We start from the raw sequence: 24,327 nt of genomic DNA on the forward strand, positions 1-24,327 counted from the left end.
TCGCCATAAAACACGATGTCGCCGTAAGTCCAATATACATGGTCAGATCGCCACCAAACTTCATATGTTTGATAACGATGCAGACCTCAAAACACCTAGACCTATTATGGGGTGTCATCGTATGCCATTGCCATGGCAGCACAATGCTTGCCATGAAACACGGTTTCCTCATAACTCCAGTGAACATTCTCCAAACAGCCCCAGACTTTATATGTTTGATAACGATGCCGTCCTCAAGACACCTAGGCCTACTATGGGGTGTCATCATAAGCGGTTACCATGGCGACAGATCCCTTGTCATGTTTATGTTACAACTGTAACTCCCATGTACGTTCTCCGATCGGCCTGAAACTTCCCACGTTTGCTAACGGCCGAGTCCTCAAGACACCTTTGTGACGCGGTGACGTGCGGACAACAACGGACCTGCACGGAGTGTCGAAGAGCCGCTCATCGCTGCTCGCAGCTTTAATTGGTTTTGTACCTTGTTATATCGGATCAATAACTAAAGTACAAAATGTTCCCAAAACACAAACTACGTCTCTTTACAAACATAGTAAGGTTTACAAGGAGGTTCAAACTTATTTTTTACAAAGCAAAGCCAATACACACCGTCCTCCCAGCCGCACAACTTCTGTCTGCAGGGACCGTCTACAAATTGCAACACTGAAACATGATAAAAATATAAAATAACTTCCCTGTTGTTGAGTAAAGTTCTACCAAATAACTTAACACATTTTCTAACACATCCCTTGCTGGTTGTACTACGTCCATACATGTTCTAGAAGAAATAAATGCATTTGCCTAATTTTGTAAAGTTATTGTTATTGAAAAAGATAAAACATCGGTATGAGAAGCATTTGATGTTTTCAATTTATATTTATTTACTATTCATTTAAAGTTTTACAGAAAGTGTTTTTATTTCTATGTTTATGTACTTTGTAAATACTTTGTGTACTATTATTGTCATATACTACAGATTTGATCTGATTTGAAATTCATCTTCACACAGACCCTTGTCCCGTCAACAGACAGTGAGCTGAATCCACTCTCTGACATGCATTTCATTTTGAGCCTATCACAAGACATCTTAAAGGTTACAATAATACATGATTACATTTCATAAAGACTACATGCGCATAAACCTTTATTACCAGCATTTCAATGACACCAGGCAGAGCTCATTTTAAAAATGTTATAAATCAATAGAAACATTTGATTGGACATTAATCAACTCCAAGTGATAAAATAAAGAAGTCCAAGAGCTAAAAAATATTTCTTCTTCTTGGCCTTTTTCTGACTTTGTCTGAAAGCATTTCCAAGGGAACCCTAGTACTTTGATTACAGGGAGAACGTTATCCACCCAAACACAGGTAACAACCAAACGCAGGATTATGGGCTGCCTGCAGACACTTGTTGAGATGGACATGGGCAAACAGTTGACCCTCTCAGACCTGAAAGATAAACAGGGAAGATACTTTTGTTATATATCAACAGTAAATTGTAGAAAGGCTTTTTCAACTGACTGATGAGTCAGCAACAATTTACCTGCTAGGTTTGTTTACTGTATAGAGTGGTTGTCAACCTGGTCGTCAACATTTCGTGAAGAACATACCTCACCTGTACCTGTGATATCATTTGCCTCAGAACAGGTTTTATTGAGTGATTTGAGAGTCAGAGTGTGTGCAATGAGTTTCTGACAGGGTCGGGGGGGATATATTATCATAAGTAGTGATTTGTCATGTTATAGGATTACCTGTGGGACTAAGACTAAATTGTGTGTTCAGGTGAGCCTGAAATCATGATACAAAGTTAGTTTTATGAAATACAAGTTCAACTTCAGCTCAATGACCCAAAACTACAATTCTAGAACATACTAAGACCAAATCAAAACATCTAATTAGTTTTGAACCTGTGAGTTCATTGTCAATTTCCAAGGGATTATTAACGAGTTGAGATCTGACAGCACAAACGTACGAGCCAATCACAGCAGAGTGGTGAGACGTTGATCACAGTAGCTGAAATGATATATAATCAAATGTATTTTTTCCTTTTTAAATATGTCACTGATTCTTGAGATTCGGGACAAAACTACTTTTGAAAAGTAAAAAAAAAAAAAAAAAATTCCAGTCATTTTAATTGGATATCTTTATAAACACGGGTGTTATCTATCATGCCATGAAAAGGAACAGGTTTTTTATTGAACCACTTTTCATAAAAAAATACTTTTACTTACTTAGTAACTTGACAATTGTCAACTCCGTCTGACACATGAAAATATGTTTTTTTTTAGTTTGATCAATTCAAAAACACTGAAACATCTTTAAGCATGTAGAAATGGTGTGCCTCAGCAAAGTTAAGTGATACATTTACATTGCATAGACTTTTAATATTATTTTTCATTGTTTGTTTGTTGTTGTTTGGAACAAGCCATTTCAAATTATCTTCATTTAGTTTACTCATTTTTTAATTTTAACCATATAAAATCAGTGGCTTTGCACAAACAACACACTAATGCATGTAGATCATTTGGTAACACTCCATAATAAGGGTCCATAATAAATAGCATACTAGTCATTACTTAACCCTTTAATTAACATTTGCAAATTGTTACTAAAATATCTATTTGCCATTACTTAATGTTTTTGTCATCATTAATTAAATATTAGTTATCTGCATAAAATCTGTATGTTAATGTTTTAACAAATAGAAAACAATCTATTAACTAATATTGTATTTTATATTTGTTAATAGTTAACTAAATGTATTTTGGCACTAATTAACAGTTATTTCTTACATTATTAAAATGTTAAATGTGTATATTCAAACTATATGTTAATATAAAAGTTATTGACATATTATTATTTAACTAATTGTTATTAAACTGTTTCTGCCTATCCCAATATGAACCACTCCTCATAGGACCCTTATAATAAAGTTGGTTAAGTAAGGGATAACGGCCGCCGAGAACAGCATTTCGTTCCAGAGGGAGATAAGCTTAATTAGAGTAATATATAGCTATCAGCGTGGGGCCCCTTATAATAAAGTTGGTTAAGGGTTATTAATATATTAGTAATATATAACTATCAGTATTGGGGACCCTTATAATAAAGTTGGTTAAGGGTTATTAATATATTAGTAATATATAACTATCAGTATTGGGGACCCTTATAATAAAGTTGGTTAAGCTTAATTAATATATTAGCAATATATAACTATCAGTATTGGGGACCCTTATAATAAAGTTGGTTAAGCTTAATTAATATATTAGCAATATATAACTATCAGTATGGGGGACCCTTATAATAAAGTTGGAACAGTAATTATTAATTATTTACAAATATTTAAAGACAACAAATATTTTACACTGGGTCTCTCACACTGGAAATGATTGATCACAGCACACACTGTTGGGAAGGGGGATGAAAACACTTTATTTATAAAGTTAAAGAACTCTCCAAAAGCTTTTTATTTTCTGGAAAACTGACCACTTAAAGGAGAATTCCGGCAGTTTTCACTTTTTGGGGTTAATATCCCATCTTGTGTAGGCCAAGGGAAGTTTTTGAAAGGGAAAACCGCGAGAAATTTTCATGCGTGCTGCGCAAAGTTGTCCAACTGCGCAGATTTCAATGAAAGCGCGGCCAAGCGGGCAAGAAGTTAACCTTCTCTGAAGCTCTTAGCGTGTATCAAAACGCTTTTGAACGATTTGGCCGTGGTGTCTGTATCAATACAACACTATCCAGTGGCTAACCATACCATTAGCTAGCACAGACATGATACATTTTGAGTTTTCAGAAACGGCGCACCTACCACTCTCAGCTTCCGTCTTCCACAGGCGTCCGCACAAATTGATCGCCGAAGTGATACATTATAGTAATCCATTTTATGTTTGTCCACCAAAGACGACCCTCAGGAACCGAACTACACGTCTGCCATGTTTCTTATTCTTTCCTAGCAAACAGCTGACTCGTTTGAACACCCATTTTCGCCGTGATGTCACAGCGTCACCTGCGCAGCGGGCAGGAGCGCACATTCACTCATTATTCAGCTGCGGGAGAGAAGCACCTGCGGGATTTTACTCTTTACCAGTTTGAGATGGCTAGTAGTTCGTCAGATTCGGATGTTGGAATGGAGGAGTTTGACGAGTTTGATGGTCGGGGTTATCTGTTTGAACCGGAATACACAGATGAAGAGTTGTTGGCACAAGATGCTGCGAGTGTTTTCCCCTCCGTATTCTCCGCCCGCTGCGCTGTGACATCACGGCGAAAATGGGTGTTCAAACGAGTCAGCTGTTTGCTAGGAAAGAATAAGAAACATGGCAGACGTGTAGTTCGGTTCCTGAGGGTCGTCTTTGGTGGACAAACATAAAATGGATTACTATAATGTATCACTTCGGCGATCAATTTGTGCGGACGCCTGTGGAAGACGGAAGCTGAGAGTGGTAGGTGCGCCGTTTCTGAAAACTCAAAATGTATCATGTCTGTGCTAGCTAATGGTATGGTTAGCCACTGGATAGTGTTGTATTGATACAGACACCACGGCCAAATCGTTCAAAAGCGTTTTGATACACGCTAAGAGCTTCAGAGAAGGTTAACTTCTTGCCCGCTTGGCCGCGCTTTCATTGAAATCTGCGCAGTTGGACAACTTTGCGCAGCACGCATGAAAATTTCTCGCGGTTTTCCCTTTCAAAAACTTCCCTTGGCCTACACAAGATGGGATATTAACCCCAAAAAGTGAAAACTGCCGGAATTCTCCTTTAAGTGGTCAGTTTTCCAGAAAATAAAAAGCTTTTGGAGAGTTCTTTAACTTTATAAATAAAGTGTTTTCATCCCCCTTCCCAACAGTGTGTGCTGTGATCAATCATTTCCAGTGTGAGAGACCCAGTGTAAAATATTTGTTGTCTTTAAATATTTGTAAATAATTAATAATTACTGTTCCAACTTTATTATAAGGGTCCCCCATACTGATAGTTATATATTGCTAATATATTAATTAAGCTTAACCAACTTTATTATAAGGGTCCCCAATACTGATAGTTATATATTACTAATATATTAATAACCCTTAACCAACTTTATTATAAGGGTCCCCAATACTGATAGTTATATATTACTAATATATTAATAACCCTTAACCAACTTTATTATAAGGGGCCCCACGCTGATAGCTATATATTACTCTAATTAAGCTTATCTCCCTCTGGAACGAAATGCTGTTCTCGGCGGCCGTTATCCCTTACTTAACCAACTTTATTATAAGGGTCCTATGAGGAGTGGTTCATATTGGGATAGGCAGAAACAGTTTAATAACAATTAGTTAAATAATAATATGTCAATAACTTTTATATTAACATATAGTTTGAATATACACATTTAACATTTTAATAATGTAAGAAATAACTGTTAATTAGTGCCAAAATACATTTAGTTAACTATTAACAAATATAAAATACAATATTAGTTAATAGATTGTTTTCTATTTGTTAAAACATTAACATACAGATTTTATGCAGATAACTAATATTTAATTAATGATGACAAAAACATTAAGTAATGGCAAATAGATATTTTAGTAACAATTTGCAAATGTTAATTAAAGGGTTAAGTAATGACTAGTATGCTATTTATTATGGACCCTTATTATGGAGTGTTACCGATCATTTGGAGTTTTAATATATGAACACTCTCAATTGAACAAAAGCCAAAAGAATTTCTTTTTAAAAAAGGAAAAACCTTCATCTTACGGTGTTGACACACAACTGACGGTGTTGACACATTACTGACGGTGTTGACACATTACTGACGGTGTTGACACATTACTGACGGTGTTGACACATTACTGACGGTGTTGACAAACTAATGGAAAATTAAACTTATTAAAGATATTTCTCTACTTTTGACATGAAAAAGGTAGAGAGTATCAAGGGAAAGAATGTCAAGCTTAAGAACACCTGATGACAGGATATTTAAGGCACACATGAAAAGGTCAAAAGGTTCCTGGTCTCAAAAGAGAAAACAAATGTAGACCATCTGGAGGTCCTCTATAGGTGATCTGTACAGTATTTTAACTAAACTGTATATCTAACTGAACTGAGGACACAATAAGCTGAGGACTAACTTAGAAAGCTATTTAATACTGTTAATTGTGTAAAAAGTGTAACAGGATCCATAATTCTCCCCATGCGTTTCCTGACTCCTTCCAATGGCTCACTGAAAGAAAAGTGAGCAGTTGCACTCATGAGGTTAGTGTTTCTGTAAATCTCAATTGGTTGAAATATCTGTTATAATCCAGCTATGCTCTAACACAGGGGTTCAGACAGATAAATCATCTTCTTTTTTCCAAAGGGCCTCAGGCAGGTAAGTTCTATTGCTTCAATTTCCCTCTACACGTAGGTAAACAAATAATTGCATCTATTTTATCTTATGTAGATATTTATATAATTGGTTGTCTAACCTGCAGGACTTGGGCATTGGACAAGAGGTGTTAAACATGTCTGTGCTCTATGAAATCCATAACATCAGGGGTTATGGCATAGAGTTCCCTAGTCCGACTTGCTTGGAGAGGACATGCTGGCCCTGTCAGTTTCAGAAGGACATCTTTCAGTGGACAGAAACAGACATCCTCTCCCCCGTGTTTTGGGTGAAAATTGGCAGTAGGACCACAGGGATGTAAAAACTCGACTTTGATATCTTGGTGCTCTATAGCTACATCAATGGACTTTCCTAACCACCAGTGATCATCATACACCACTGCAAGCCAATCTCCTGTCTCAATACTGTTGATAGTTATATCCACTATAACACCCTCTGGACTTTTCAATGGCTCCTCTTCCATTTCTTCCACCATATCCTCCATTTCATCTACCGAATCTCCTCCTTCTCCCATCTCTTTTTCCATCTCCTCCATCAACATGGTCAATGGACGTCTCTTCCTGGCCCTTGCATCAGTCTGTTGCTCCTCCGAGCAGTCTCGTACACAAAAAGTAGTTGGGGAAAAGCATTGGCAATCCAATGGCTCACTGCAAAAGCATGATAGCTGTCTGTGGCAGATGCTATTTTGATGTGAGATTACCTGGTGTATTTGTGTTGTTGATGGAACCTGTTTCAGGTGTTGTGGAAGAAGTGTGTCATATGTCTCAGAGTTTCCTTCCAAAATATGATACAGTTGAACACCATTCAAACTGTTCGAGATCTTCTCAAAGAAGGGGCACCTTTTCCGTGGGATGTTGGGAAATAATTCCATGTGGTTCTGGTGAAGCCAAGAGTGGGTGGTACTTCAGAAAGGAGGTCAAAGTTTTTCTTATTCTTATACTGCTCACTGGGGCCATCTGACCAGAAGTGCACAGTAGTAACTGATGGACAGTTAGTCCGTATATCTCGGAGGACAGGATCCATCTGAGTCCATATTGCTGTAGCATCTTGTCTCTTAGACTCTGAGACCGAGCAAAAGGCCACCTTTTCACCCCTGGTGTAATACATTCCAGTATGAAGAGTTAACTGAGGTAAGTTCTGGCCAAAATGGCAAGCCTGAATTTCAGAGGCATATTTACACTTCCATGATTCTGAAAAATCAACATGTAAAACAACTGTGCTCTCACTGCATGTTTTAATCAAATCTCTGTATGCTTTTGCCTGATTGTGAACCAGGCACACATGTGTTGTTGTCTCACTTCTTAGTTTCTCCTCATACAGATGAAGTAACTCTGAAAGACTCCCACTATGCATGTTCAGTTTCATGTTGAAGTGGATCCCACTGGCTGTTTGGTCTTGAACTCGCTCCCACTGCCGCCAGTGAACACTGATTCCACTTATTTCTTGAGCCAGAGCTGTATGCTTGGTTTTGCATCGTAAGCAATTGCGAAGAAGGCAGGCCTCATTTGCTGGAGTGCAACAAACTAAGTGAAAACTATCCTCCAGTTTGGTTGATTTTAGTACACCCGATGACCTTAGAACCTGAAGCATCAAGTCTGCATTTTCATGATGACGACACAGACAAGTACTTCTGTCAGATGCCTTCGGTGCTGTAACATAGTAGGGCCGCAGAGCACAGAAGGAGGAGTAACTCAGCTTCACGCTCGGGTTCTTCTTGAGAAAGTCACTATGGAGGTTCAGCATTGAGTCTGTTAAAATCATCCGTTGATGTTTCATCTTGTTCCTTGTGATGGTGTCTGTCTTATCAGTTGTCATGCGAGATGAGTTTACAATGAACTCCTTAACAGTATGGCTGATACGTTGGAGATATGTTGCCGCCTTCTTTGTTGTCTGTTTTTTGTCATTCATTAACTTGTAGCTAACACCAAACTGGCGAACCCTATGAAGAAGCCGATACTTCTTTAAAACCTTGCCTGATAATGGCAGTTGTGGGTGACCAGATTTACCAATGGCACGTCTCCGTGCCACAGGCGTTGTTTTATTCATTTTCAGCTCTCGGCAGAGAACATTGTGGAAAAGAAGAGATTTCCTAATGTTAGGGTTCCTAAGTTGGCTTCCTGCTGTCATCCTGTCTGTTGCTGTTCGTGGAGAATCTACTATCAATGTATCACTTCGTTTGTCATTTGATTTGTCAATTTGAGCCTTTTTCTTTATCCGCCATTTCTGTTTTTTTAGCCTGTTTCTCTCTTTTGTCAATTTCCCAATCTTTTCTTTCAATGCTTTCACCTCCCTCGAGTGCCGTTTTCTGGTTTTTCTCCTCTCCCTCATGGCTGCAACAGTATGCCTGCTGGTAGTTGGCTCCTCATTCTGCTCTGGACTATCTGGTGGGGTATCTATTTCCTGCATAGCTCTGGACCTCCTAGACTTTCTCTGTGCTTTCCTCCAATATTTTCTGCGATGACGCTTTTCTCTTGGTCCTAATTGTCCTACTTGTTTGACAGTTTTCTTTAGGACCCTCTCTTTCCACCTTTCTCTCTCCTTTTCTAAATTCTCCCTTCTGCTCTCTGGGTTGCTGTTTAACCTTTCTCTCCTTTTTCTCTGGTATTCTCTGTTTCTTTTCCTTTGATCTTCAACTGATAGTTTTTTTTCTAGCCATGTTTGCCTACGGTTCAGATAAAAGCATGCATTTTAGCTGCAATTTGGCATTTAAGATATTTTCAGTCAATTAACATGTAGTTATTAGATCATAATCAAGTTATGCAGTTATTTTGCATTACTTTAGTATAAGGATTATTTGAATAACTTGAGTATTTAGAGCACTTTTCAACTCCGTCAGCTTACATGTCAACACCGTCAGACAAAATATCTGAAGGAGTTGACGCCTGATGGAGTTGACCAAACTACATGTTTTTTCAATCTAATCATGTCTAGTACATGGTAGCCATTTTGATTTCCCTCAGTTGCCGACTGCCACTACAAACTAAACTAAAATACTAACTTCTATTTCAAAATTCTTGATTGAAATAGTCCCTAATTTGAAGACAGTGTTGACACATAAAAGCTGTGACCACAGGGATTTCAACTTGTTTTCTGAATATTTAACAAAAATGTTAAACTTACGAGACCATGTGGTGTATTGCTGCATCCATCAAGAGAAAGAAGTCAAAAAGGGGGTCCTCAGGGTTATAGCTGAGCAAGATATGCCTGATTTATTTCAAATTTGAAAAAAGTCTGATGGAGTTGACATGAAGTGAGGACACTACTTTGAAAGGCTGTTGTTAATGGATAAAATAATGCAATGTTCACTTCAAGCATTTTTTGATCTCTTATTAAGCCATCCAATTAACTTCAAATACATTTTTGTGCATTTTTGCCATTTTTTAACACTTATTTTTGCAGTTTGATACTGTGACCTCTAACGGAGGACAAATTCATTTGCATGGACTTTCATTGTACAGTGCCGGTATTTTATGAATTATTATGAAATAATATAAATACATACAAAACTAAGTGTGTAAACACTCACAGATCTTTCATATCCAACGTTTAAAGCCTTTTTAAATGAAATAATTTATTGATTTTTAAGGAAAATTGCAACATTTAGACGGAAGACATGTTTTCTCCCTAATTTCAAGAATCAGTGATTTATCTAAAGGTTTCTTTCTATGCGACAATACACCAAAGCAAAACTTATTGGCAATAAACTGGATTTACATCTGATGGAACAGAATTATGGTAAAAAATAATTCATCAACAATTGATAGTCTGAAATATACTGTCAGTTAATTTAATATTAATGATAGCTGCTTCAAGGTAAAGTTCCTAATCAGCTACAGTCTTCTTGATTATTTCAGAATTGCTGGAGATGGACTCCTCTTTACGTCTCAGATATAAACTGAAAACAAATAAAATCTGAGATTGCAGATTTGTCAGGAATCCCGGGAAAACAAAAAAAACAATAACTATATTTTATTCAGTGGTGAAACCTCAATACTTCACACTGTACAACTGCTCCTCCCACCTTTCTGTCTGTCTCCAAATCCTGTTCCACATCTGAGTTACCTGAGATCCTTCTTTCACCTTCAGGAGAAGGTGAAAGAGAAAGTAAAATAATATAATTAAAAATAATAATAATAATAAAAAAATGTGAACAAAGACAAACAGCAGGCAAAAAGATTGCAGACAGAAAAACAAGAATGGAATTAAAAATGTTTTTGTTTTACTTTGAGGACAAGCTCCTTCAAATATCAGAGTTTAATAGCTTGATGAATGGAGGATATGGTTTCAATACTCACATTTCTTCTGTATCTTGGCCGTTATCATCTCCCTATTGATCCTGTAAGGATGAACAAATCCAACAGTTTTGGATCAAGTTTAAAATAAGTGATTGCTTTTACATCCCATCATATCTTCTCTGCAAACTCTACGACTGACTGCCCTGAACTCTCAGCTGCATTACAGGAAATAAGTACATTAGAAACAAAAAACATGACAGTAAACAAAACAGGCGATAACACTCTACTGTAAAATCCCATATGTCTGTTAGAAAACTGCTTACTAAATAAGATGTGGCTTTGTATTGTCAGTGACATATTGTTCATGGAAGATTGAAAAAAAGAAAGAAACGGCAGTGGGGAACATCACTGACTTATAGTGATTCCCCAGTGTGAGTAACACTTGTTTAATACAATACTGCTGAACCAGCAGGGACTGAGTCGACCCCCTACTGACCCCAGAGTCTCCAGTTTGCAGAGTGGACTCTCCAGAAGATCCCTCAGCAGCTTTACTCCTGAATCCTGCAGAATGTTCTCTCTCAGCTCCAGCTCTCTCAGATGGGAGGGGTTGGACTTCAGAGCTGTGGCCAGAGAAGCACAGCTGATCTCTGACAAACTGCAGTGCCACAGTCTGAATAAAGAGCATATGTGGATAAAGATCCATTTATAATCCAATCAGGTGTTACAAAAAAATATGTGTATTTGAGAAAGTAAACTCTATCAATGTAAAACTAATTTTACTTCAGATGACCTTTATTCAGAAGTTATCCTTTACTAAATATTAAAAACATGGAGTTACTTTTTACAACTAACATCTATTACAGTTCCTTTAAGAAACAATCAACATGTATGTCTGCAGTTCTAATTTTACTACATAAAAATGAAATATGGATAAAAGGACATTTACAACTTAATGGATGTACGTTATTAATGTACATTAATTAGGTTCAGTTACAAACTAATCATATGACATTTGCAGCAGTAACAGAGAGTCAGTGAACTAACCCGAGAGTCTCCAGTCTGCAGTGTGGACTCCCCAGAAGATCACTCAGCAGCTTCACTCCTGAATCCTGCAGATCGTTGTCACTGAGGTCCAGCTCTCTCAGATGAGAGGGGTTGGACTTCAGAGCTGAGACCAGAGCAGCACAGCTGATCTCTGACAAACTGCACCACCTCAGTCTGAATAAAGAACACATGAACACATGTTCAGTTTAAAATATTCTGTCAGTATAAGCATTGTTTAGTTTCATAAAAAAGTTAGAAAAATCAAATTCTGAATATATTTTTAGTGCTTGATCGTTTTAATGGAAATTCTTATTCATTGTACTCATTTCTCTTTTATATAATGTAGTAAAATAAAACTTCATGGAGGATCAGAGTGAATTAAGCAGAGTATGATTTGTATTGTTATATTTAAATCTTAAGATCAACATCACTCTGCCACAGTCAATGAACTAAACCACAAAGAAGAAAGTAGACTTTAGTATTAAGATACTCAGTGAGGATCAATGTAATATCAGCCTGATGTCTGCAGCTCAGACAAGACACAGCTCTCTCATATTAATCTCAGCACAGAAGTAAAAGATGGAAAACTAACCCGAGAGCGTGCAGTCTGCAGTGTGGACTCTCCAGAAAATCACTCAGCAGCTTCACTCCTGAATCCTGCAGATAGTTCTCACTCAGGTCCAGCTCTCTCAGATGGGAGGGGTTGGACTTCAGAGCTGAGGCCAGAGCAGCACAGCTGATCTCTGACAAACTGCAGCTCTTCAGTCTGAATAAAGAACACACGATGGAACTTTAGAAAACAGTGTTTCAGCTTAAAATATTCAAGGATTAATACTCTGTTTAGAGCAGGAGAAGTAAAGAAGGTAGAAGTTGAGAAAGTGGAAACTCCTACAGGTTAAAAACAGTAAGATACAAAAAGAGGAAAAGGGTTCAACTCTGCCCCGTCTAAACTAACTCAATAATTGCTGCCAGAAAAATAAGAACCACTGAAACTGATTCAACTGAAGATCACAACATTTACAAATATGCTAAATATCTTAGGATGAATTTTGAATAAATCCTTAACATTTATTTTAGGAATAGTGGAGACAATAATCCAAAACATCTTCAGTTTAAACTATTCAGTCCAAAAGAGCATTGTGTAACTAAACACAAATGTTAAAGAAAAAGAAAATACTGAATATATGTGTTAGTGTTTGACAGTTTTAATAGAAAATATGTCTTCATTGAATTTGTGTTTATAATATAATTTATTTTAAAAAACCTCATCGGTGAATACAACAGGAATTACAGATGTTTAGGAGAATCAGAGTCAATTATGCAATGTAGGATTTTTCGTATTATATTTATTATATCTTCAAATTTAAATGCAAATCTCATATCACTCTCCCACAGTCAATGAACTAAACCACAAAGAAGAAAGTAGACTTTAGTATTAAGATACTCAGTGAGGATCAATGTAATATCAGCCTGATGTCTGTAGCTCAGACAAGACACAGCTCTCTCATATTAATCTCAGCACAGAAGTAAAAGATGGAGAACTAACCTGAGAGTCTCCAGTCTGCAGTGTGGATTCTCCAGAAGATCACTCAGCAGCTTCACTCCTGAATCCTGCAGATCGTTGTCACTCAGGACCATATCTCTCAGATGGGATGGGTTGGACTTCAGAGCTGAGAGCAGAGCAGCACAGCTGATCTCTGACAAACTGCAGCGACTCAGTCTGAATAAAGAAAACATAATGTATGTTTAGAAAACAGTGTTTCAGCTTAAAATATTTGAGGTGTATTAATCTGTTCAGAGATGAAGAAGCAGAGAATGTACAAGTTTAGAAAGTGGAAACTCCTATGGGTTAAAAACTGTAAGATACAAAAAGAGACAAAAAGCTCTCATTAATTTTAAACACAACATGTTTCTACTTCAATAAAAAGAGGAAACTTCACATCTGAAACTCTGCCCCATCACTAACACACTAACACTATCTACTATACACTAACTCATTATGTGCAGCCAGACAAATAAAACCCTCGGAAACTGATTCAACTCAAGATCACAACGTTTCCAAAGAAGCAGCACCACAGTCTGAATTAAGAACATATAATGTAAGTTCAGAGAACAATGGTCCTGCTTGAGATAGTTCAAAGTTGAATCATCTTTTAAAACCTGAACAAGGTTTCAATGCCTATGTCAATAATGATGTAGATACTTTTATAAATGTAATAGTAGTTAATTATCCAGTCATTGATAATGCAGTAGACCAACCTCATTGAGAGAGCAGCATCATGGTTTACAGAAACGTGGCTAATGGAACTAACCCCGTACACTAATGCTATACTGGATAGTTTTCATCTTTTTCGGACGGACAGGCCGAGAGAGAGTCGTAAGAGGAAAGGAGGAGGGCTGGCTGTGTTTGTGAAGGATAGATGGTGTAACCCTGGGCACATCACTATTAAAGAAAGGATTTGCAACAGGGACATTGAGCTTCTAGCTTTTAGCATGCGGCCACACTATTTGCCCCGGGAATTCTCGCATTTTATCGCGATAGCGCCGTATATTCCCCCCTCTGCCAATGCTGAGGAGGCAGCTCTACTGTAGGCAGACTGCAAACACAACACCCAACTGCTCTCTTCCTGATCTCTGGGGACTTCAATCATGCCTCTCTCTCAAAAAACTCTGCAAACATTCAAACAATATGTCACCTGCACCACCAGAGACAATAAAGCACTGGACTTACTGTACGCCAACACCAAGGAGGCATACAGCTCATCACCCCTTCCTCCCCTGGGCAGATATGACCACAACCTGGTCCACCTCCTACCTGTGTATCAACCCCTTGTCTACAGACAGCCGGTGCCCACACGCAGCGTGAAGAGGTGGTCTAAAGGTCTGAAGAGGCCCTTAAAGACTGTTTCGACACTACTGCGAGGGATGTGTTCACTAACTTTCACGGGGAGGACATCAACAGCCTGACTGACTGAATAACGGACTATATTAACTTCTGTGAGGAAAACGTCGTACCCACCAGGACTGTACAGTGTTTTCCAAACAACAAACCCTGGATTACACCAGAGATAAAGGCTCTCCTGAAGGACAAAAAGAGGGCCTTTAGGTCAGGCAACAGAGAGGAGCGGAGAATTACTCAGGTGGAAAATCAGAGAGGGGAAAAACAACTACAGGAAGAAGATGGAGGAACAGCTGCAGTAGAGGAATGTCAGCGGAGTCTGGAGAGGCCTAAAAACCATCTCTGGTAAAAAAAGAGCCAGACTCCCAGGTCCGGGGGGACCATCAGTGGGTAAACGACTTGAACATTTTCTCCAATAGATTTCATCAGTCAGGCGGCCCTCCCCCGACCCACTCCCGCCTGCTGCACCCCCCATTGTCCCCAATACCTGGAAATGACCCTGTCCCCTCTCCCACCTCCACCCAGCCCCCGGCCATCAGCTCACAGACCCTTTTTTCACCCACTCCAGTTTCTTCAACCCCTGCAACACCCCCTCCCGCGGACGGCACCTTGTCCCTCACAACCAACCAGGTGACGAGGGAGCTGCAGAGGTGTAAGGCGCGAAAGACAGCGGGTCCAGATGGCATCAGCTCGAGGCTCTTCAAATCCTGCGCAGACCAGCTGTGTGGGTTGTGGAGTTTCTGTTCAATCTGAGCCTGAAGCAAGGGAGGGTACCACTACTGTGGAAGATGTCCCACCCAAAGGACTTCAACAATTACCCACCTGGAGAAGGCTGGGGGCACTGTGAGGATCATGTTCTTTGATTTCTCCAGTGCCTTCAACACCATCCAGCCCCCGCTCCTGGGAGACAAGCTGCATCACCACCTCACCTCCTGGATCCTGGATTACCTCACCAACCGTCCACAGTACGTGAGGACCAGGGAGTATCAATCAGACACCATAATCTGCAGTATGGGGGCCCCCCAGGGGACGGTGCTGGCACCGTTTCTCTTCACCCTCTACACTGCAGACTTCACACACAACACGCTGACCTGTCACCTGCAGAAGTTCTCTGACGACTCAGCCATCGTTGGCCTCATTGCCAACGAGGACGAAAGGGAGTACAGAGAACTGACACAGGACTTCATCCTCTGATGCCAAAGGAACCACCTCCAGCTCAACGCAGGGAAGACCAGGTCCAGGAGGCCTTCAACTCACACCTCTGGCGGAGCTTTTCAGGCATCCCTGTGGAGGCTGGGGACATTGAACCAGAGTGGGCGGTGTTCAAAGCCTCCATTCCCGAAGCTGCGGCGGGGAGCTGTGGTCTCAAGGTCTTAGGTGCCTCAAGGGGCGGTAACCCTCGAACCTCATGGTGGACACTGGTGGTCAGGGAAGCCGTCCGACTGAAGAAGGAGGCCTTTCGGGATATGTTATCCCTGGGTACTCCTGATGCAGTTGCAAGGTGTCAACAGGCCTGAAGGTCCGCAGCCTCAGTCGTGGCCGAGGCAAAGCAGCGGGTGTGGGAGAAGTTCGGAGAAGCCATGGAGAAGGACTTTCAGTCGGCACCAAAGCTGTTCTGGAAAACCGTCCGGCACTTCAGGAGGGGGAAGCAGGGAACCATCCAAGCTGTGTACAGTAAGGATGGGACGCTGTTGACCTCAACTGGTAGGGTGTTAGGGCGGTGAAAGGAGCACTTTGAGGAACTCCTGAACCCGACAACTCCGCACTCTATGTTGGAGGTGGAGCTGGAGTATGAAGGGGGATCAACTCCAATCTCACGGGGGGAAATCACTGAGGTAGTTAAACAAGAAATGCTGAAGACTCTGGGTGTTGAGGGACTGTCATGGTTGACACGTTTCATCAACACTGCGTGGAAGTCGGAAACAGTACTGAAGGCGTGACAGACCGGGGTGGTGGTTCCCCTTTTTAAAAAAGGGGATCAGATGGTCTGAGCCAATTACAGAGGTATCACATTACTGAACCTCCCCGGGATAGTTTACTCTAAGGTGCTGGATTGTTGAACCTCAGATTGAGGAGGAACAACGCGGATTTCGTCCTGGTCATGGAACGACGGACCAGCTTTTTACTCTCGCAAGGATCCTGGAGGGGGCCTGGGAGTATGCTCATCCGGTCTACATGTGCTTTGTGGATTTGGTGAAGGCGTATGAACGGGTTCCCAGGGAGATACTGTGGGAGGTGCTGCGGGAGTATGGGGTGAGGGGGTCTCTACTCAGGGCCATCCAATCTCTGTACTCCCAAAGCAAGAGCTGTGTCCGAGTCCTCGGTAGTACGTCGGACCGATTTCCGGTGAGGATTGGCCTCCGCCAGGGCTGCGCTTTGTCACCAATCCTGTTTGTGATATTCATGGACAGGATTTTGAGCCGTAGTCGTGGGGGAGGGGGTCTGCATTTTGGTGGTCTAAGGATTGCACCACTGCTTTTTGCAGATGATGTGGTCCTAATGGCTTCATCGGTCTGTGACCTTCAGCACTCACTGGATCAGTGCGCGGCTGAGTGTGAAGCGGCTGGGATGAGGATCAGCACCTCCAAATCTGAGGCCATGGTTCTCAGCAGGAAACTGATGGACTGGCCACTCCAGGTAGGGAATGAGGCCTTACCCCAAGTGAAGGAGTTCAAGTATCTCGGGTCTTGTTTTCAAGTGAGGGAACAATGGAGCGTGAGATGGGCCGGAGAATCGGAGCAGCGGGAGTGGTACGGCAGTCACTTTACTGCACTGTTGTGACGAAAAGAGAGCTGAGCCAGAAGGTAAAGCTTTCTGTCTTCCGGGCCATTTTCGTTCCTACCCTCACCTATGGTCATGAAGGATGGGTCATGACCGAAAGAACGAGATCGCGGATACAAGCGGCGGAAATGGGAATTCTCCACAGGGTGGCTGGCATCTCCCTTAGGGATAAGGTGAGAAGTTCAGTCATCCGGGAGGGACTCGGAGTAGAACTGCTGCTCCTTCGCGTTGAAAGGAGACAGTTGAGGTGGTTCGGGCACCTAGTGAGGATGCCACCTGGGCGCCTCCCTAGGGAGGTGTTCCAGGCACGTCCAGCTGGGAAGAGACCGAGGGGTAGACCTAGGACCAGGTGGAGGGATTATATCTCTTCACTGGCCTGGGAGCGCCTTGGAATCCCCCAGTCAGAGCTGGTTGATGTGGCCAGGGAAAGAGAAGTTTGGGGCTCTCTGCTGGAGCTGTTACCTCCACGACCCTGACGGATAAGCGGGAGAAGATGGATGGATGGATGGATGTTAAATACAGCACAAAAACACATGAACTACAGCTAGTGATCTGACCTCAGGGTCTCCAGTCTGCAGTTTGGACTCTTCAGTTCAGAACTCAGCACCTCCACTACTGAATCCTCCAGATCGTCGCACAGGTCCAGCTCTGTCAGAGAGGAGGGGCCAGACCTCAGAGCTGAGGCCACAACTTCCCAGTCTAGGAATCCAAGGTAAGGAATTCTGTTATAACAAATATTGCAGAATTTGTTACTATAAAAAAAGGGGAAACTTTACATTTACTTCATGAATTGGAAGAACAACATTTTGAATATAATGATCTGATTAAAATTGGATGTTAGTCTTTTTTAATATTTTCTAGGGTGTGATCTGATCCCATGTCTGTCACGTCTTTGCTAGCTACATTTTAGACTTGAGAATACTAGAGTCAAAATAAATCACACATTACTCTGTGTCTGATTCAATCATGAAGAAACTGCATACATCTAATAATAACTTCACTGATTTCTGTGAAATACTGCTGTATGTTGAGATCACATGTTGCTGTGATAAAATATCCTTAATTTTTATTGACAAGGAAATTATGAAAAAAAATAACATTTTGTGATTATTTTAAATCATTACAATAATTGTATTAATTAAACTGTGCTCTCACAGTGTGTGAAACAGCTAAATGTTGTATAGTATTTATCTGAAAAACTAAAATTCCTTAACTACACTTATTTATAAAGTTAATCACATCTGGACTTACACAGCCTCTCTGCAGATTCTCACAACTGGAATCAGTCTTGGGTGTCCCTCCTCTGTTGTGTTGTACTGCTCCAGGTCCAACTCATCCAGAACCTCCTCTGACATCTGCAGCTTGTAGGCCAGAGCTGAGCAGTGGTTCACAGAGAGCCTCTTTGATCTGTTCACTGACTTCAGGAACTCTGTGATCTCATGAAGTACTGAGTGGTCCTTCATCTCTGTCAGACAGTGGAAAATGTTGATGCTCCTGTAATCAGAAATTTCCAAACTTCTTATCTCCTTCAGGTTGTCGGTGGCTCTGTGGATGATTTCTGGGCTGTTGTCTGTACGTCCCAGTAGGCCTTCTAAGAGTCTCTGGTTGGACTCCAGAGTGAGGCCGTGGAGAAAGCGTACAAACAAGTCCAGGTCGCCATTTTTACTTCTGAGGTATTTCTCCACGACTCTCATTAGGAAGGCATCCAGGGATGGATATACATCTTTACTATCATCACTGTTGTCATCGACCCAGTCTTTTTCCAGGAAATCCTTCAGTACCGCTGTGTCTCTGTTGGTGTAGCAGTGCAGCATGTAGACTGCAGCCAGAAACTCCTGGAAGCTCAGATGAACAAAGCAGTAGACTGTTTTCTGGAAGATCACACTCTCTCCTTTGAAAACCTCTGTACAAACTCCTGAGTGCACCAAGGCCTCGGTGACATCAAGACCACAGCGCTCCAGGTCTTCTTGGTAGAAGATGATGTCTCCTTTCTCCAGATGTTCAAACGCCAGCCTCCCTAGCTTCAGAAGAACCCCCTTGTCAGCCTCCGTCAGCTGCTGTGGACTCCTCTCATGTCCCCCTTCATACTTCTGCTTCTTCCTCTTCGTCTGGACCAGCAGGAAGTGTGAGTACATGTCAGTGAGGGTCTTAGGCAGCTTTCCTCTCTGGTCTGTAGTCAACATGTGGTCCACAACTGCAGCAGTGATCCAGCAGAAGAGCGGGATCAGACACATGATGTGGAGGCTCCTGGAGCTCTTCATGTGAGAAATGATTCTGCTGGACAGTTCTTCATCTCTGGATCTCCTCCTGAAGTACTCCTCCTTCTGGGCATCAGTGAATCCTTGTACCTCTGTCACCCTGTCCACACACTCAGGAGGGATCTGATTGGCCGCTGCAGGTCGGGAAGTTATCCAGACGAGAGCCGAGGGAAGCAGCTTCCCCCTGATGAGGTTTGTCAGCAGCATTTTGACTGAGGACTGCTGTGAGACATCAGACACAACCTCATTGTTTCTGAACTCCAGAGAGAGTCTGCTTTCATCCAGGCCGTCAAAGATGAACAGCACTTTACAGACAGCCAGCTGCTCTGCTGTGACCTTCTGTAAGGCTGGATGGAAAACATGGATCAGCCTGAGAAGACTGTACTGCTCATCTTTGACCAGGTTCAGCTCCCTGAAGGAAAGTGGGATCACCAGACTCACATCTTGGTTTTCCAAACCCTCGGCCCAGTCCAGAGTGAACTTCTGCACTGAGAAGGTTTTTCCAATGCCAGCGACGCCGTTGGTCAGGACCGCTCTGATGCGTGTCTGTTGGTCAGGTAAGGCTTTAAAGATGTCGTTGCACTTGATTCGAGTGTCATGGAGGGTCTTTTTCTTGGAAGCTGTCTCAAGCTGCCTCACCTCATGTTGGGTATTAACTTCTTCACTCTGTCCTTGTGTGATGTAGAGCTCAGTGTAGATGCTGTTGAGGAGGGTTTCACTTTCATCAGTTCCTTCACTCACACGTTCCCATCTCCTCCTCAGAGTGATCCTATGTTCATCTAAAACCTCCTGCAGACCACTTTCTGCAAAGAGAAAGAAACATGTTAGAATAAAGAAAATGCTTCTGAGAACATAATTATAGCAATAAACCCCCCAAAGAATTGAAAGAGTTTAAATTGGTATGATTTTATACAAACAGCTTACTGTTTATGCTCTACAACAGTATACCTAATTGAAAGCAAATAAACCAGGAAGAAGCCTGGATATGAAGACAAGAACCCTAGCCATCAAACATCTTTATTATCTTCTGTAACATGTCTTTGCAGGGCTAACGTTCCCCCGTGCTTAAGATCTGTCCTGTGTTTCTACTGTGAGGATCCACAGTACTACCTCACTTGTCTCTGTGTGTCTGTCTCCCCGGCTGGGCGTGTCTGACCTACTATTGGATTCCCATCTCTATACCTCCCCGGATGCAGCTCATCTCCTAGATTGCCACAACTCATTTGCACCTGCATATAAACCCGATTTCCACCTCCAGTAGACACCAGTCCTCTGTGTAACCGTCAGTGGTAAAAAAAATCTGAAACGACTTTGCTTCTAGCATTTTAATTTTGATATTCCTTGCAAGATTTTTTGACATAATCCCTGTCCATGTCTAGATCCACTTAACTTCTCCTCTGCCAGCCATAACCAGCCACTCCCTCATCTGCCCTGCTCCACCATCTCCCCTCTCTGCTCTCCACATCCTGGCCTGTTCCCCTGGTATTCCCTAGTCCCTGAATTTAACCAATTGGCTTCCACTCCAAGTAAATTTCCCTGGTCCTGGATTCCCTCAGCTCTGTTTTACTCAGCCTGTTTCGCAATGAGGCCTTTTGATAATTCAACTAAACTTTCCGTCAGTCCTCAGTGTTTTGCTTTGTGGGTTCAATCCAGTTGCTCCAAGTGAGTATAGAGATGTAATGCCTCATTTCGGGCATCACCACCTATGTGGGTTCATGACAGACAGGGAATGGGCACTCGCCGAAATGAAAACCCCCAGTGTGACATAGTGGACATTTTGTTTTTATTTAACTAAATAAATGTGGTTTAATCCATGTGAGTTTACAACTATTAAAATAATTGTTTTGTTTTCACATCCGACGGGAGGAAATGTAACCCGGCTCACACTAAAGTTTTTTAATCATCATTTAAGAATCATCATCATCATCACCATTTAATGTATCATATATGCGCCAAATTCACATGAAAGCACTAACAAATGCGAACATGCTGTAGTCAACTTCATTTAAACGTTAATAACTTTCCTGAACTCAGTTATTCACTGAAATAGTTTTATTCATAATGGCGCCTCGTCATCTCACTACGGGCACACAACAATATTATACAGTGTCCATTTTTTTTACTGTATTATTGTTGAACTATTACTGTTTATATTTGTATGTTTAGCGTTGATTTGCAACTTCCTTGCAAGTTGAAAATCGACTTGAGATCGCGGGGAAATGCTCTCCACCAATCTCCTCAATATCAAGCCGAAATTTTACTTTATTGTTATTATTGTTTTATGTTCTTTTATATTTGCACTGTGGGACTGCCAGAAACGGTATTTCAATTTTCTGTATGTATAAAACATGTGGAAACTTTGACAATAAAGTGGACTTTGACTTTTGACTAATGTCAGACAGCCTTTTCCTTCTAATTTGTTATTCTTTTCAAGGTTTCAAGGTTTCAAGGTTTTATTGGTCATATGCACAGCAGATACAACGTATATGTTGGCAATGAAAATCTTATGTCGCGTGCTCCTCCAACAACTCAACATACATGGTGCAAAAGATAAATAAAATAGTGAAAAAGAGAGAAGAATATTTACAATATCAACAATACAGATTTGAGGATGTGAAATATATACATATGTGGAATACATTGAGAGTATTTAAATACTTTACACTGTTGAATGAGGAGGTATGGGCAGATGCATATATTATGTATAGCAGATGTATATGGCAGATGTGTATAATATATATATATATATATATATATATATATATATATATATATATATATATATATATATATATATATATATATATATATGTATGTGTGTACTATAAAAAGATGTGAGTAGACATTCACACAGCTCAGGAGTTCAGCAGTCTTATAGCCTGTGGCATAAAACTGTCCCTGAGTCTGGTGGTCTTGGTCCGGATGCTGCGGTACCGTCTGCCAGACGGCAGCAGACAGAACAGATTGTTGCTGGGGTAATTGGGGTCCTTTAATATCAAAACCACACACTGTTATTTACTCAACAATAAGCCACAATTATCCTATTTTTTATTTATTTGTTTGCTTCTTGTCAGACTTGTTTCCCATCTGTCAGGACAGAAAGTCTGATCGGCTCAGGAACACGGGAAACTGTGTTTACCATTTCAAAATAAGAGTTTACCAGACCACTGGGTCATAAATGAGCATCTTTTCTGTCTTATTATGAGGCTTTCCTGCAAGTTGAAAATCGATGCTAAAACTTCCCAGTGTGTTTAAATGTAACGTCAAGGGATCCTGACATCACGTCAACATAGGATGAGTTGAGAGTGAGAACGTGTTGGAAATATCGAGTGTTTAGTAAAAGTCAAAAACAATGAACAGGATTTAACTTAGTAATAATAATGATTTATATTTATTCAATTTTGGATGTGTACGATTTTTGACTTCAGGGTTTAGAGCACTGATCCGTCTCTTCCTCTGCTCTCTGCTGCAGACAGCCGAGCTGTGCTGTCAGACCAGACCATTACCCGTTCTTGGACAGGGGAGAAACTAGTGCCCCCTTGACACATAGACTGATCCTGTGTTTTATGCATGCCTGATTGGCTTAGTGCTTTCGCGACTCGTTTTTTCATTCAATGGAGGTGGTATTTACTGAAGTATTTCAGCGTCCCAGTCCCTGAGTGGCCTCCTTCACATGGCCCAACCAGTTCATCAACATTACAATAGTTCCTCATCATCAAGAGTGAGAAGCTGGTAAAAAGCCAACATTCTATGTCAGTTAAAAAGCTAAAAGTAGACAACTACTGTAGGCTACTGTGCAAAAACACTACAAGATTCAATAAATGGTCCCGCATATTTAAGCAAACTATTGTAAAGGTAAAAGTATGATTTTGAAGTATGAAGTCAGAATTCTGAGATTAAAGTCAGAAGTACGGGTTCCTGTAGTGGCCCAACTTCAGTGAGAGGCTCTCATAACTACGGAACAATGAAGGAGGTAACAGTTTCTGCGCGCTAGAAGGGTCTCAGAGGAAAGCATATTCCAAATGGCAGAACAAAAGGTGAGTTATAAATCTATATGTGTTGTTTTGACGTCGTAAAAACAACGCAAAGGCGTTAGAATGTGAAATGCAGACACACGAGTTGATGCTTGTTGGAACAGTGACGGCTAACAGGTTTTCCTGTTTCTATAGAGATTGAATTAAGTAGGCCTATGTTTATCAAGGCAGCTAGCAGCTAGCTGAGACCCTGACGTCTCACCTGCCTGCTAGTTATTGGAGTGAGTTATATATAGAGAAAGAACTGCTAACCTTTGTCTCGAGATATTGTCTGTAAAAAAACATTGTAAAAGTGATGTTTGCAGTGAGACAACCAAACAGCATGATTCTACATGCATTTTTGATAACAGTTCAATATTATTCAAATAAAAACAGATATTTTAAAGTTGAAGAAATGTTCATTGATAATCTGATTGTAGTACACAGCTCAATTTAAAAAACACTTGTATGTAAAAATATATCTAAAGCTCCTGAAGACACAAACACACCTCCTAAACAACACACTTGCTATATAGTTATATGTATGCTATATAGTTATATGTTTCTTGTCATTTCTGTTAGGTACGGACAAGCCTGAAAGACACCGCTGCATCACCATTTTCTCCTTCTCCGAGAGTCCAGAAGAACATCCAAGAGAAAAATTAAAACCAGATTTTATGAGATTCAAGACTAATAAAGGCCAAACAAAATAACTGAGAAACTACTTTT

At 40.8% G+C, this 24,327-nt stretch overlaps 1 protein-coding gene across 10 annotated transcripts in view; it reads right to left on the reverse strand.

Moving 5' to 3' along the window:
• Positions 1 to 856: 856 nt before the first annotated feature.
• The window catches only part of LOC134880078 (NACHT, LRR and PYD domains-containing protein 14-like), a 41,738-nt gene continuing 18,267 nt past the window's right edge, over positions 857 to 24,327 (reverse strand). For 3 of the 10 annotated variants that reach the window (XM_063906789.1, XM_063906783.1, XM_063906784.1), the window contains 8 exons: positions 18,579 to 20,388; positions 17,885 to 18,049; positions 13,194 to 13,367; positions 12,240 to 12,413; positions 11,648 to 11,821; positions 11,100 to 11,273; positions 10,664 to 10,704; positions 9,819 to 10,448 (listed from right to left, as the gene is read on the reverse strand). In XM_063906789.1, coding sequence (XP_063762859.1) covers positions 10,342 to 10,448; positions 10,664 to 10,704; positions 11,100 to 11,273; positions 11,648 to 11,821; positions 12,240 to 12,413; positions 13,194 to 13,367; positions 17,885 to 18,049; positions 18,579 to 20,388 — 2,819 coding nt within the window. In that variant the 3' untranslated portion in view covers positions 9,819 to 10,341. Of the gene's footprint in view, positions 1,452 to 9,818; positions 10,449 to 10,663; positions 10,705 to 11,099; positions 11,274 to 11,647; positions 11,822 to 12,239; positions 12,414 to 13,193; positions 13,368 to 17,884; positions 18,050 to 18,578; positions 20,389 to 24,327 lie in introns of those variants that run through there. The other 7 variants (XR_010167899.1, XM_063906785.1, XM_063906786.1 and 4 more) reach the window with 7 other exon arrangements.

Source organism: Eleginops maclovinus, chromosome 18 (assembly GCF_036324505.1).
Source record: "Eleginops maclovinus isolate JMC-PN-2008 ecotype Puerto Natales chromosome 18, JC_Emac_rtc_rv5, whole genome shotgun sequence".
NCBI lineage: Eukaryota > Metazoa > Chordata > Actinopteri > Perciformes > Eleginopidae > Eleginops > Eleginops maclovinus.